This window comes from Myxine glutinosa, chromosome 2 (genome assembly GCF_964187855.1).
Source record: "Myxine glutinosa chromosome 2, kmMyxGlut1.1, whole genome shotgun sequence".
NCBI lineage: Eukaryota > Metazoa > Chordata > Myxini > Myxiniformes > Myxinidae > Myxine > Myxine glutinosa.
The window spans coordinates 266,265,176-266,279,091 of NC_136262.1; the positions used below are offsets into that span (position 1 = coordinate 266,265,176).

Genomic DNA, 13,916 nt, shown 5'->3' on the forward strand with positions numbered 1-13,916 from the left:
TTGGGCGGTGTATTTGCACAGCGTTGATATATTCATAGTGTACGAACTGAAACGTGTTTCACGAAGTCGATTACATACAGATGAATCAGGGTATTTTATGCATATAAAAAAACTATTTTTAAACAGGTAGGGAGACAAGCAAGCTCGTCTTTGAAGTAAAGTATTAAAGGCGGCGATCCATTCCCACGGAGGTGTCTGCAAGAAGAAGAAGAAGAAATGACAAGAGTGCACGTGCTTGTGAAGTTGCATTTTAACTTTGCCGGAAGTGTTTCGGACACGCCTGATCTGTTGTTAAAGGAGAGACCTCCATCCCACACAGCTTGCTCACAACAATGGTGACCTGGTCCAGGTATCCTGTTGTCGCTGCATTGCAGGTTACCTTCATCGCCCTTTTCGTGCGCAGTTCGTGCTGCTACCGGTACCAGGTGCACGATGTGCATGCAGGGCGCTTCGATGGGATCGGTGGCTTGAGCGGCGGCGGGGTGAGGAGGAGGAGGAGGAGGAGGAGGAGGATGATGATGATGATGATGGTGATGATGTGGTGAATATGTTTGTGTAGGAGTTGTAACATTGATGGTGGGGTGGTGGTTGTGAAATGAATGAATGAATGAATGTGTGTGAGCGACAATAGCTAGTCGTCGTAGTCGTAGTAGTACTAGTAGTTGTGAAACATACAGGTATATTGCTACGTACATACACGAAGCGTGTACGTACAAGCGACCTGTTGCCTTCATCTGATTGGAAGACTGCTTCTGGTCGGGGCAGGATGGCAAGGCTCAATGGCTCATACTAAGTGCAAACGTTACATTATTGTGACACGAACATCACTGTTGTAATCGGTGGAGGCCTACAGTCTCTATCACAGACACACGAAGTTAAACGCAGTCCAAAATCACCACTTAAGTAAGATTCTGGCGTGACAAAGTCACCAACTAAGGTGTTGACAATGGCCAACATGCCAAGTGCAGGAGCCCTCATCACAGCTCACCTGAGCTGGATAGGCCATGCAGTGAGAATGGATGATCGGATCCCAAAGATAGCTCGGTGCAGAGAACTAGCACAGGGGTAAATGTTCCTTCGGAGGTAAAGGTGATCGATGGTGGTGGTTGTGATGTTAAAAGTGGTCGGTGATTGTGATTGTGAAGGTGTTCGGTGATTGTGAAGGTGGTCGGTGATTGTGAAGGTGTTCGGTGATTGTGAAGGTGTTCGGTGATTGTGAAGGTGTTCGGTGATTGTGAAGGTGGTCGGTGATTGTGATTGTGGTCGGTGATTGTGAAGGTGGTCGGTGATTGTGAAGGTGGTCGGTGATTGTAAAGGTGGTCGGTGATTGTGAAGGTGGTCGGTGATTGTGATTTTGGTCGGTGATTGTGAAGGTGTTCGGTGATTGTGATTGTGAAGGTGGTCGGTGATTGTGAAGGTGGTCGGTGATTGTGAAGGTGGTCGGTGATTGTGAAGGTGGTCGGTGATTGTGAAGGTGGTCGGTGATTGTGAAGGTGGTCGGTGATTGTGAAGGTGGTCGGTGATTGTGAAGGTGGTCGGTGATTGTGAAGGTGGTCGGTGATTGTGAAGGTGGTCGGTGATTGTGAAGGTGGTCGGTGATTGTGAAGGTGGTCGGTGATTGTGAAGGTGGTCGGTGATTGTGAAGGTGGTCGGTGATTGTGAAGGTGGTCGGTGATTGTGAAGGTGGTCGGTGATTGTGAAGGTGGTCGGTGATTGTGAAGGTGGTCGGTGATTGTGAAGGTGGTCGGTGATTGTGAAGGTGGTCGGTGATTGTGAAGGTGGTCGGTGATTGTGAAGGTGGTCGGTGATTGTGAAGGTGGTCGGTGATTGTGAAGGTGGTCGGTGATTGTGAAGGTGGTCGGTGATTGTGAAGGTGGTCGGTGATTGTGAAGGTGGTCGGTGATTGTGAAGGTGGTCGGTGATTGTGAAGGTGGTCGGTGATTGTGAAGGTGGTCGGTGATTGTGAAGGTGGTCGGTGATTGTGAAGGTGGTCGGTGATTGTGAAGGTGGTCGGTGATTGTGAACGTGGTCGGTGATTGTGAAGGTGGTCGGTGATTGTGAAGGTGGTCGGTGATTGTGAAGGTGGTCGGTGATTGTGAAGGTGGTCGGTGATTGTGAAGGTGGTCGGTGATTGTGAAGGTGGTCGGTGATTGTGAAGGTGGTCGGTGATTGTGAAGGTGGTCGGTGATTGTGAAGGTGGTCGGTGATTGTGAAGGTGGTCGGTGATTGTGAAGGTGGTCGGTGATTGTGAAGGTGGTCGGTGATTGTGAAGGTGGTCGGTGATTGTGAAGGTGGTCGGTGATTGTGAAGGTGGTCGGTGATTGTGAAGGTGGTCGGTGATTGTGAAGGTGGTCGGTGATTGTGAAGGTGGTCGGTGATTGTGAAGGTGGTCGGTGATTGTGAAGGTGGTCGGTGATTGTGAAGGTGGTCGGTGATTGTGAAGGTGGTCGGTGATTGTGAAGGTGGTCGGTGATTGTGAAGGTGGTCGGTGATTGTGAAGGTGGTCGGTGATTGTGAAGGTGGTCGGTGATTGTGAAGGTGGTCGGTGATTGTGAAGGTGGTCGGTGAGTGTGAAGGTGGTCGGTGAGTGTGAAGGTGGTCGGTGAGTGTGAAGGTGGTCGGTGAGTGTGAAGGTGGTCGGTGAGTGTGAAGGTGGTCGGTGATTGTGAAGGTGGTCGGTGATTGTGAAGGTGGTCGGTGATTGTGAAGGTGGTCGGTGATTGTGAAGGTGGTCGGTGATTGTGAAGGTGGTCGGTGATTGTGAAGGTGGTCGGTGATTGTGAAGGTGGTCGGTGATTGTGAAGGTGGTCGGTGATTGTGAAGGTGGTCGGTGATTGTGAAGGTGGTCGGTGATTGTGAAGGTGGTCGGTGATTGTGAAGGTGGTCGGTGATTGTGAACGTGGTCGGTGATTGTGAAGGTGGTCGGTGATTGTGAAGGTGGTCGGTGATTGTGAAGGTGGTCGGTGATTGTGAAGGTGGTCGGTGATTGTGAAGGTGGTCGGTGATTGTGAAGGTGGTCGGTGATTGTGAAGGTGGTCGGTGATTGTGAAGGTGGTCGGTGATTGTGAAGGTGGTCGGTGATTGTGAAGGTGGTCGGTGATTGTGAAGGTGGTCGGTGATTGTGATTGTGAAGGTGGTCGGTGATTGTGATTGTGAAGGTGGTCGGTGATTGTGATTGTGAAGGTGGTCGGTGATTGTGATTGTGAAGGTGGTCGGTGATTGTGATTGTGAAGGTGGTCGGTGATTGTGATTGTGAAGGTGGTCGGTGATTGTGATTGTGAAGGTGGTCGGTGATTGTGATTGTGAAGGTGGTCGGTGATTGTGATTGTGAAGGTGGTCGGTGATTGTGATTGTGAAGGTGGTCGGTGATTGTGATTGTGAAGGTGGTCGGTGATTGTGATTGTGAAGGTGGTCGGTGATTGTGATTGTGAAGGTGGTCGGTGATTGTGATTGTGAAGGTGGTCGGTGATTGTGATTGTGAAGGTGGTCGGTGATTGTGATTGTGAAGGTGGTCGGTGATTGTGATTGTGAAGGTGGTCGGTGATTGTGATTGTGAAGGTGGTCGGTGATTGTGATTGTGAAGGTGGTCGGTGATTGTGATTGTGAAGGTGGTCGGTGATTGTGATTGTGAAGGTGGTCGGTGATTGTGATTGTGAAGGTGGTCGGTGATTGTGATTGTGAAGGTGGTCGGTGATTGTGATTGTGAAGGTGGTCGGTGATTGTGATTGTGAAGGTGGTCGGTGATTGTGATTGTGAAGGTGGTCGGTGATTGTGATTGTGAAGGTGGTCGGTGATTGTGATTGTGAAGGTGGTCGGTGATTGTGAAGGTGAAGGTGGTCGGTGATTGTGATTGTGAAGGTGGTCGGTGATTGTGATTGTGAAGGTGGTCGGTGATTGTGATTGTGAAGGTGGTCGGTGATTGTGATTGTGAAGGTGGTCGGTGATTGTGATTGTGAAGGTGGTCGGTGATTGTGATTGTGAAGGTGGTCGGTGATTGTGATTGTGAAGGTGGTCGGTGATTGTGATTGTGAAGGTGGTCGGTGATTGTGATTGTGAAGGTGGTCGGTGATTGTGATTGTGAAGGTGGTCGGTGATTGTGATTGTGAAGGTGGTCGGTGATTGTGATTGTGAAGGTGGTCGGTGATTGTGATTGTGAAGGTGGTCGGTGATTGTGATTGTGAAGGTGGTCGGTGATTGTGATTGTGAAGGTGGTCGGTGATTGTGATTGTGAAGGTGGTCGGTGATTGTGATTGTGAAGGTGGTCGGTGATTGTGATTGTGAAGGTGGTCGGTGATTGTGATTGTGAAGGTGGTCGGTGATTGTGATTGTGAAGGTGGTCGGTGATTGTGATTGTGAAGGTGGTCGGTGATTGTGATTGTGAAGGTGGTCGGTGATTGTGATTGTGAAGGTGGTCGGTGATTGTGATTGTGAAGGTGGTCGGTGATTGTGATTGTGAAGGTGGTCGGTGATTGTGATTGTGAAGGTGGTCGGTGATTGTGATTGTGAAGGTGGTCGGTGATTGTGATTGTGAAGGTGGTCGGTGATTGTGATTGTGAAGGTGGTCGGTGATTGTGATTGTGAAGGTGGTCGGTGATTGTGATTGTGAAGGTGGTCGGTGATTGTGATTGTGAAGGTGGTCGGTGATTGTGATTGTGAAGGTGGTCGGTGATTGTGATTGTGAAGGTGGTCGGTGATTGTGATTGTGAAGGTGGTCGGTGATTGTGATTGTGAAGGTGGTCGGTGATTGTGATTGTGAAGGTGGTCGGTGATTGTGAAGGTGAAGGTGGTCGGTGATTGTGATTGTGAAGGTGGTCGGTGATTGTGATTGTGAAGGTGGTCGGTGATTGTGATTGTGAAGGTGGTCGGTGATTGTGATTGTGAAGGTGGTCGGTGATTGTGATTGTGAAGGTGGTCGGTGATTGTGATTGTGAAGGTGGTCGGTGATTGTGATTGTGAAGGTGGTCGGTGATTGTGATTGTGAAGGTGGTCGGTGATTGTGATTGTGAAGCTGGTCGGTGATTGTGATTGTGAAGGTGGTCGGTGATTGTGATTGTGAAGGTGGTCGGTGATTGTGATTGTGAAGGTGGTCGGTGATTGTGATTGTGAAGGTGGTCGGTGATTGTGATTGTGAAGGTGGTCGGTGATTGTGATTGTGAAGGTGGTCGGTGATTGTGATTGTGAAGGTGGTCGGTGATTGTGATTGTGAAGGTGGTCGGTGATTGTGATTGTGAAGGTGGTCGGTGATTGTGATTGTGAAGGTGGTCGGTGATTGTGATTGTGAAGGTGGTCGGTGATTGTGATTGTGAAGGTGGTCGGTGATTGTGATTGTGAAGGTGGTCGGTGATTGTGATTGTGAAGGTGGTCGGTGATTGTGATTGTGAAGGTGGTCGGTGATTGTGATTGTGAAGGTGGTCGGTGATTGTGATTGTGAAGGTGGTCGGTGATTGTGATTGTGAAGGTGGTCGGTGATTGTGATTGTGAAGGTGGTCGGTGATTGTGATTGTGAAGGTGGTCGGTGATTGTGATTGTGAAGGTGGTCGGTGATTGTGATTGTGAAGGTGGTCGGTGATTGTGATTGTGAAGGTGGTCGGTGATTGTGATTGTGAAGGTGGTCGGTGATTGTGATTGTGAAGGTGGTCGGTGATTGTGATTGTGAAGGTGGTCGGTGATTGTGAAGGTGGTCGGTGATTGTGAAGGTGGTCGGGAAGGTGGTCGGTGATTGTGATTGTGAAGGTGGTCGGTGATTGTGATTGTGGTCGGTGATTGTGATTGTGAATGTGAAGGTGGTCGGTGATTGTGATTGTGAAGGTGGTCGGTGATTGTGATTGTGAAGGTGGTCGGTGATTGTGATTGTGGTCGGTGATTGTGATTGTGAATGTGAAGGTGGTCGGTGATTGTGATTGGTGATTGTGAAGGTGGTCGGTGATTGTGAAGGTGGTCGGTGATTGTGAAGGTGGTCGGTGATTGTGAAGGTGGTCGGTGATTGTGAAGGTGGTCGGTGATTGTGAAGGTGGTCGGTGATTGTGATTGTGAAGGTGGTCGGTGATTGTGATTGTGGTCGGTGATTGTGATTGTGAATGTGAAGGTGGTCGGTGATTGTGATTGGTGATTGTGAAGGTGGTCGGTGATTGTGAAGGTGGTCGGTGATTGTGAAGGTGGTCGGTGATTGTGAAGGTGGTCGGTGATTGTGAAGGTGGTCGGTGATTGTGAAGGTGGTCGGTGATTGTGAAGGTGGTCGGTGATTGTGAAGGTGGTCGGTGATTGTGAAGGTGGTCGGTGATTGTGAAGGTGGTCGGTGATTGTGAAGGTGGTCGGTGATTGTGAAGGTGGTCGGTGAGTGTGAAGGTGGTCGGTGATTGTGAAGGTGGTCGGTGATTGTGAAGGTGGTCGGTGATTGTGAAGGTGGTCGGTGATTGTGAAGGTGGTCGGTGATTGTGAAGGTGGTCGGTGATTGTGAAGGTGGTCGGTGATTGTGAAGGTGGTCGGTGAGTGTGAAGGTGGTCGGTGAGTGTGAAGGTGGTCGGTGAGTGTGAAGGTGGTCGGTGAGTGTGAAGGTGGTCGGTGAGTGTGAAGGTGGTCGGTGAGTGTGAAGGTGGTCGGTGAGTGTGAAGGTGGTCGGTGATTGTGAAGGTGGTCGGTGATTGTGAAGGTGGTCGGTGATTGTGAAGGTGGTCGGTGATTGTGAAGGTGGTCGGTGATTGTGAAGGTGGTCGGTGATTGTGAAGGTGGTCGGTGATTGTGAAGGTGGTCGGTGATTGTGAAGGTGGTCGGTGATTGTGAAGGTGGTCGGTGATTGTGAAGGTGGTCGGTGATTGTGAAGGTGGTCGGTGATTGTGAAGGTGGTCGGTGATTGTGAACGTGGTCGGTGATTGTGAAGGTGGTCGGTGATTGTGAAGGTGGTCGGTGATTGTGAAGGTGGTCGGTGATTGTGAAGGTGGTCGGTGATTGTGAAGGTGGTCGGTGATTGTGAAGGTGGTCGGTGATTGTGAAGGTGGTCGGTGATTGTGAAGGTGGTCAGTGATTGTGAAGGTGGTCGGTGATTGTGAAGGTGGTCGGTGATTGTGAAGGTGGTCGGTGATTGTGATTGTGAAGGTGGTCGGTGATTGTGATTGTGAAGGTGGTCGGTGATTGTGATTGTGAAGGTGGTCGGTGATTGTGATTGTGAAGGTGGTCGGTGATTGTGATTGTGAAGGTGGTCGGTGATTGTGATTGTGAAGGTGGTCGGTGATTGTGATTGTGAAGGTGGTCGGTGATTGTGATTGTGAAGGTGGTCGGTGATTGTGATTGTGAAGGTGGTCGGTGATTGTGATTGTGAAGGTGGTCGGTGATTGTGATTGTGAAGGTGGTCGGTGATTGTGATTGTGAAGGTGGTCGGTGATTGTGATTGTGAAGGTGGTCGGTGATTGTGATTGTGAAGGTGGTCGGTGATTGTGATTGTGAAGGTGGTCGGTGATTGTGATTGTGAAGGTGGTCGGTGATTGTGATTGTGAAGGTGGTCGGTGATTGTGATTGTGAAGGTGGTCGGTGATTGTGATTGTGAAGGTGGTCGGTGATTGTGATTGTGAAGGTGGTCGGTGATTGTGATTGTGAAGGTGGTCGGTGATTGTGATTGTGAAGGTGGTCGGTGATTGTGATTGTGAAGGTGGTCGGTGATTGTGATTGTGAAGGTGGTCGGTGATTGTGATTGTGAAGGTGGTCGGTGATTGTGATTGTGAAGGTGGTCGGTGATTGTGATTGTGAAGGTGGTCGGTGATTGTGATTGTGAAGGTGGTCGGTGATTGTGATTGTGAAGGTGGTCGGTGATTGTGAAGGTGAAGGTGGTCGGTGATTGTGATTGTGAAGGTGGTCGGTGATTGTGATTGTGAAGGTGGTCGGTGATTGTGATTGTGAAGGTGGTCGGTGATTGTGATTGTGAAGGTGGTCGGTGATTGTGATTGTGAAGGTGGTCGGTGATTGTGATTGTGAAGGTGGTCGGTGATTGTGATTGTGAAGGTGGTCGGTGATTGTGATTGTGAAGGTGGTCGGTGATTGTGATTGTGAAGCTGGTCGGTGATTGTGATTGTGAAGGTGGTCGGTGATTGTGATTGTGAAGGTGGTCGGTGATTGTGATTGTGAAGGTGGTCGGTGATTGTGATTGTGAAGGTGGTCGGTGATTGTGATTGTGAAGGTGGTCGGTGATTGTGATTGTGAAGGTGGTCGGTGATTGTGATTGTGAAGGTGGTCGGTGATTGTGATTGTGAAGGTGGTCGGTGATTGTGATTGTGAAGGTGGTCGGTGATTGTGATTGTGAAGGTGGTCGGTGATTGTGATTGTGAAGGTGGTCGGTGATTGTGATTGTGAAGGTGGTCGGTGATTGTGATTGTGAAGGTGGTCGGTGATTGTGATTGTGAAGGTGGTCGGTGATTGTGATTGTGAAGGTGGTCGGTGATTGTGATTGTGAAGGTGGTCGGTGATTGTGATTGTGAAGGTGGTCGGTGATTGTGATTGTGAAGGTGGTCGGTGATTGTGATTGTGAAGGTGGTCGGTGATTGTGATTGTGAAGGTGGTCGGTGATTGTGATTGTGAAGGTGGTCGGTGATTGTGATTGTGAAGGTGGTCGGTGATTGTGATTGTGAAGGTGGTCGGTGATTGTGATTGTGAAGGTGGTCGGTGATTGTGATTGTGAAGGTGGTCGGTGATTGTGATTGTGAAGGTGGTCGGTGATTGTGATTGTGAAGGTGGTCGGTGATTGTGATTGTGAAGGTGGTCGGTGATTGTGATTGTGAAGGTGGTCGGTGATTGTGAAGGTGGTCGGTGATTGTGAAGGTGGTCGGGAAGGTGGTCGGTGATTGTGATTGTGAAGGTGGTCGGTGATTGTGATTGTGGTCGGTGATTGTGATTGTGAATGTGAAGGTGGTCGGTGATTGTGATTGTGAAGGTGGTCGGTGATTGTGATTGTGAAGGTGGTCGGTGATTGTGATTGTGGTCGGTGATTGTGATTGTGAATGTGAAGGTGGTCGGTGATTGTGATTGGTGATTGTGAAGGTGGTCGGTGATTGTGAAGGTGGTCGGTGATTGTGAAGGTGGTCGGTGATTGTGAAGGTGGTCGGTGATTGTGAAGGTGGTCGGTGATTGTGAAGGTGGTCGGTGATTGTGATTGTGAGGGTGGTCGGTGATTGTGATTGTGATTGTGATTAAGGTTAAGGTGGTCGGTGATTGTGATTGAGGTGGTCGGTGATTGTGATTGAGGTGGTCGGTGATTGTGAAGGTGGTCGGTGATTGTGAAGGTGGTCGGTGATTGTGATTGTGAAGGTGGTCGGGGATTGTGATTGTGAAGGTGGTCGGTGATTGTGATTGCGATTGTGAAGGTGGTCGGTGATTGTGATTGCGATTATGAAGGTGGTCGGTGATTGTGATTGTGGAGGTGGTCGGTGATTGTGAAGGTGGTCGGTGATTGTGGAGGTGGTCGGTGATTGTGATTGTGGAGCTGGTCGGTGATTGTGATTGTGGAGGTGGTCGGTGATTGTGATTGTGGAGGTGGTCGGTGATTGTGATTGTGGAGGTGGTCGGTGATTGTGATTGTGGAGGTGGTCGGTGATTGCGAAGGTGATCGGTGATTGTGATGGTGGTCGGTGATTGTGATTGTGATTGTGAGGGTGGTCGGTGATTGTGATTGTGAAGGTGGTCGGTGATTGTGATTAAGGTGGTCGGTGATTGATTGAGGTGGTTGGTGATTGTGATTGAGGTGGTCGGTGATTGTGATTGAGGTGGTCGGTGATTGTGATTGAGGTGGTCGGTGATTGTGATTGAGGTTGTCGGTGATTGTGATTGAGGTGGTCGGTCATTGTGATTGAGGTGGTCGGTCATTGTGATTGAGGTGGTCGGTGATTGTGATTGAGGTGGTCGGTGGTCGGTGATTGAGGTGGTCGGTGATTGTGATTGAGGTGGTCGGTGATTGTGATTGAGGTGGTCGGTGATTGTGATTGAGGTGGTCGGTGATTGTGATTGAGGTGGTCGGTGATTGTGATTGAGGTGGTCGGTGATCGGTGATTGTGATTGAGGTGGTCGGTGATTGTGATTGAGGTGGTCGGTGATTGTGATTGAGGTGGTCGGTGATTGTGATTGAGGTGGTCGGTGATTGTGATTGAGGTGGTCGGTGATTGTGATTGAGGTGGTCGGTGATTGTGATTGTGATTGAGGTGGTCGGTGATTGTGATTGAGGTGGTCGGTGATTGTGGATAAGGTGGTCGGTGATTGTGATTAAGGTGGTCGGTGATTGTGATTAAGGTGGCCGGTGATTGTGATTAAGGTGGCTTGTGATTGTGATTGTGAGGATGGTCGGTGATTGTGATTGTGAGGGTGGTCGGTGATTGTGATTGTGAGGGTGGTCGGTGATTGTGATTGTGAGGGTGGTCGGTGATTGTGATTGTGAGGGTGGTCGGTGATTGTGATTGTGAGGGTGGTCGGTGATTGTGATTGTGAGGGTGGTCGGTGATTGTGATTGTGAGGGTGGTCGGTGATTGTGATTGTGAGGGTGGTCGGTGATTGTGATTGTGAGGGTGGTCGGTGATTGTGATTGTGAGGGTGGTCGGTGATTGTGATTGTGAGGGTGGTCGGTGATTGTGATTGTGAGGGTGGTCGGTGATTGTGATTAAGGTGGTCGGTGATTGTGATTAAGGTGGTCGGTGATTGTGATTAAGGTGGTCGGTGATTGTGATTGTGAAGGTGGTCGGTGATTGTGAAGGTGGTCGGTGATTGTGATTGTGAAGGTGGTCGGTGATTGTGATTGTGGAGGTGGTCGGTGATTGTGATTGTGGAGGTGGTCGGTGATTGTGAAGGTGGTCGGTGATTGTGAAGGTGATCGGTGATTGTGATTGTGAGGGTGGTCGGTGATTGTGATTAAGGTGGTCGGTGATTGTGATTAAGGTGGTCGGTGATTGTGATTAAGGTGGTCGGTGATTGTGATTAAGGTGGTCGGTGATTGTGATTAAGGTGGTCGGTGATTGTGATTAAGGTGGTCGGTGATTGTGATTAAGGTGGTCAGTGATTGTGATTAAGGTGGTCAGTGATTGTGATTGTGATTGTGAAGGTGGTCGGTGATTGTGAAGGTGGTCGGTGATTGTGATTGTGAAGGTGGTTGGTGATTGTGATTGTGGAGGTGGTCGGTGATTGTGATTGTGGAGGTGGTCGGTGATTGTGATTGTGGAGGTGGTCGGTGATTGTGATTAAGGTGGTCGGTGATTGTGATTAAGGTGGTCGGTGATTGTGATTAAGGTGGTCGGTGATTGTGATTAAGGTGGTCGGTGATTGTGATTAAGGTGGTCGGTGATTGTGATTAAGGTGGTCGGTGATTGTGATTAAGGTGGTCGGTGATTGTGATTAAGGTGGTCGGTGATTGTGATTAAGGTGGTCGGTGATTGTGATTAAGGTGGTCGGTGATTGTGATTAAGGTGGTCGGTGATTGTGATTAAGGTGGTCGGTGATTGTGATTAAGGTGGTCGGTGATTGTGATTAAGGTGGTCGGTGATTGTGATTAAGGTGGTCGGTGATTGTGATTAAGGTGGTCGGTGATTGTGATTAAGGTGGTCGGTGATTGTGATTAAGGTGGTCGGTGATTGTGATTAAGGTGGTCGGTGATTGTGATTAAGGTGGTCGGTGATTGTGATTAAGGTGGTCGGTGATTGTGATTGTGGTCGGTGATTGTGATTAAGGTGGTTGGTGATTGTGATTAAGGTGGTCGGTGATTGTGATTAAGGTGGTCGGTGATTGTGATTAAGGTGGTCGGTGATTGTGATTAAGGTGGTCGGTGATTGTGATTAAGGTGGTCGGTGATTGTGATTAAGGTGGTCGGTGATTGTGATTAAGGTGGTCGGTGATTGTGATTAAGGTGGTCGGTGATTGTGATTAAGGTGGTCGGTGATTGTGATTAAGGTGGTCGGTGATTGTGATTAAGGTGGTCGGTGATTGTGATTAAGGTGGTCGGTGATTGTGATTAAGGTGGTCGGTGATTGTGATTAAGGTGGCCGGTGATTGTGATTAAGGTGGCCGGAGATTGTGATTGTGATTGTGAAGGTGGTCGGTGATTGTGATTGTGAAGGTGGTCGGTGATTGTGATTGTGAATGTGGTCGGTGATTGTGGTTGTGAAGGTGGTCGGTGATTGTGATTATGAAGGTGGTCGGTGATTGTGATTAAGGTGGGTAGTGGGTGGTCGGTGATTGTGAAGGTGGTCGGTGATTGTGAAGGTGGTCGGTGATTGTGAAGGTGGTCGGTGATTGTGAAGGTGGTCGGTGATTGTGAAGGTGGTCGGTGATTGTGAAGGTGGTCTGTGATTGTGAAGGTGGTCGGTGATTGTGAAGGTGGTCGGTGAGTGTGAAGGTGGTCGGTTGTGAAGTATGTATGTGATTGTGATGGTGGAAGTGGTATGTGATTGTGATGGTGGAAGTGGTATGTGATTGTGATGGTGGAAGTGGTATGTGATTGTGATGGTGGAAGTTGTATGTGATTGTGATGGTGGAAGTGGTATGTGATTGTGATGGTGGAAGTGGTATGTGATTGTGATGGTGGAAGTGGTATGTGATTGTGATGGTGGAAGTGGTATGTGATTGTGTATGTGGTAGATGATGGTGAAGGTGGTAGGTGATGACAGCCGTTTGTTTGTGTAACCTTTTCTTGCATTCCACTTTTATATGTACACTGGACAATTGTGTAACATCTCGAAACGAACAGCTCAATGATCCATGTTATTGTTTTCTGGTGAAATGTTGTTGTCAACTCTCTTGTTATTGTTACCTTCGCAAAAGCGGAAGGTTATGTTTTGATCGCTGTGTATTTATTTGTATGTCTGTGTGTGTGTGTGTGTGTGTGTGTGTGTGTAGGTTATTCGCATAACTCAAAAAGTATTCAACCGAATTGCATGAAATTTGGTGGGATGATTGGTTATTATACGGGACACATTTGATTAGATTTTGGGAGCAATCGGGTCAAAGGTCAAGGTCAAGGTCACGAAAAGGTCAAAATCGTATTTTTACCATAGCGCGGTCAATTTTTATCCAATTGGCATGCAACTAATGCCAAAATGTTCAGAATTCAATGCCCGATCTTGTTTGTCATAACTCGGTCAATTCTTATCCGATTTGCATGAAATCAGCACCAAACTGTTCACTGTTCTGTTCCCTACACTCCCATGCCAAGTACAGAACAGTAGCTGCGGCGAAGGTATGCGCTCTACCGAGTGCCCGTTCTAGTTGATCCTTGTTCTTTTGAAACGTATTTGCTAATTCCAGTACTAAACTCGTGAGTGGTATGCGTTGGCTCCACAAGTGAATAAAAATATTATAATAAAAGGTACAAGTTACATATCCACCATGAAGGATGACGAGGTGCTGATGAGACATTGTTGTACAAGTTCTTCATGATGAGGATCATGTGATGTCATGATTAGTTGTTTGTCTTTTGTCTTGCAGGCCACTTCAAGACTGCTTGTGAACTACCCACTGAAGCTACGTAACCACATTCTGGACTACCTCTTCTTGGTGAGCTTCATGCTGTTTGGGGAAGGAGGGTGGGTGGGAGAGGGTGGGAGGTTGGAGGGAGGGGGGGGGGGGATGATGGGGTTAGGGGAAGTGAAGTGGATGTCATGGATGATTCAATAACCTGTCTCAAAAGGATCTTTGAGATTATTCACCTGTTCTAGCACATTCGTTACACAAGTAGCTAAACATGAATGTATCGCTCATTCTAACATAGACATGTAATTAGTTTGTAAATTGAATAGTTATTTCATTCTATGCATGACACTTTCGTCGTTATTACCCTGGATTGCTAGGTTTTGGCTTATTTATTTATTTATTTATTACATATCAGTAGTGTGTGACAGTTAGATGGAGTAATTAGAATTGAAAGTCTGGGGGCAGGAGGGGGGGGGGGGAGAGAGGAG

The 13,916-nt window shown here is 48.4% G+C and overlaps 1 protein-coding gene across 1 annotated transcript in view; it reads left to right on the forward strand.

The window, feature by feature from the left end:
• The first annotated feature begins 223 nt into the window (after positions 1 to 223).
• Positions 224 to 13,916, forward strand: part of GALC (galactosylceramidase) — a 105,064-nt gene continuing 91,371 nt past the window's right edge. The window contains exons 1-2 of the mRNA XM_078772538.1: positions 224 to 482; positions 13,444 to 13,512. Coding sequence (XP_078628664.1) covers positions 333 to 482; positions 13,444 to 13,512 — 219 coding nt within the window. The 5' untranslated portion in view covers positions 224 to 332. The remainder of the gene's footprint in view (positions 483 to 13,443; positions 13,513 to 13,916) is intronic.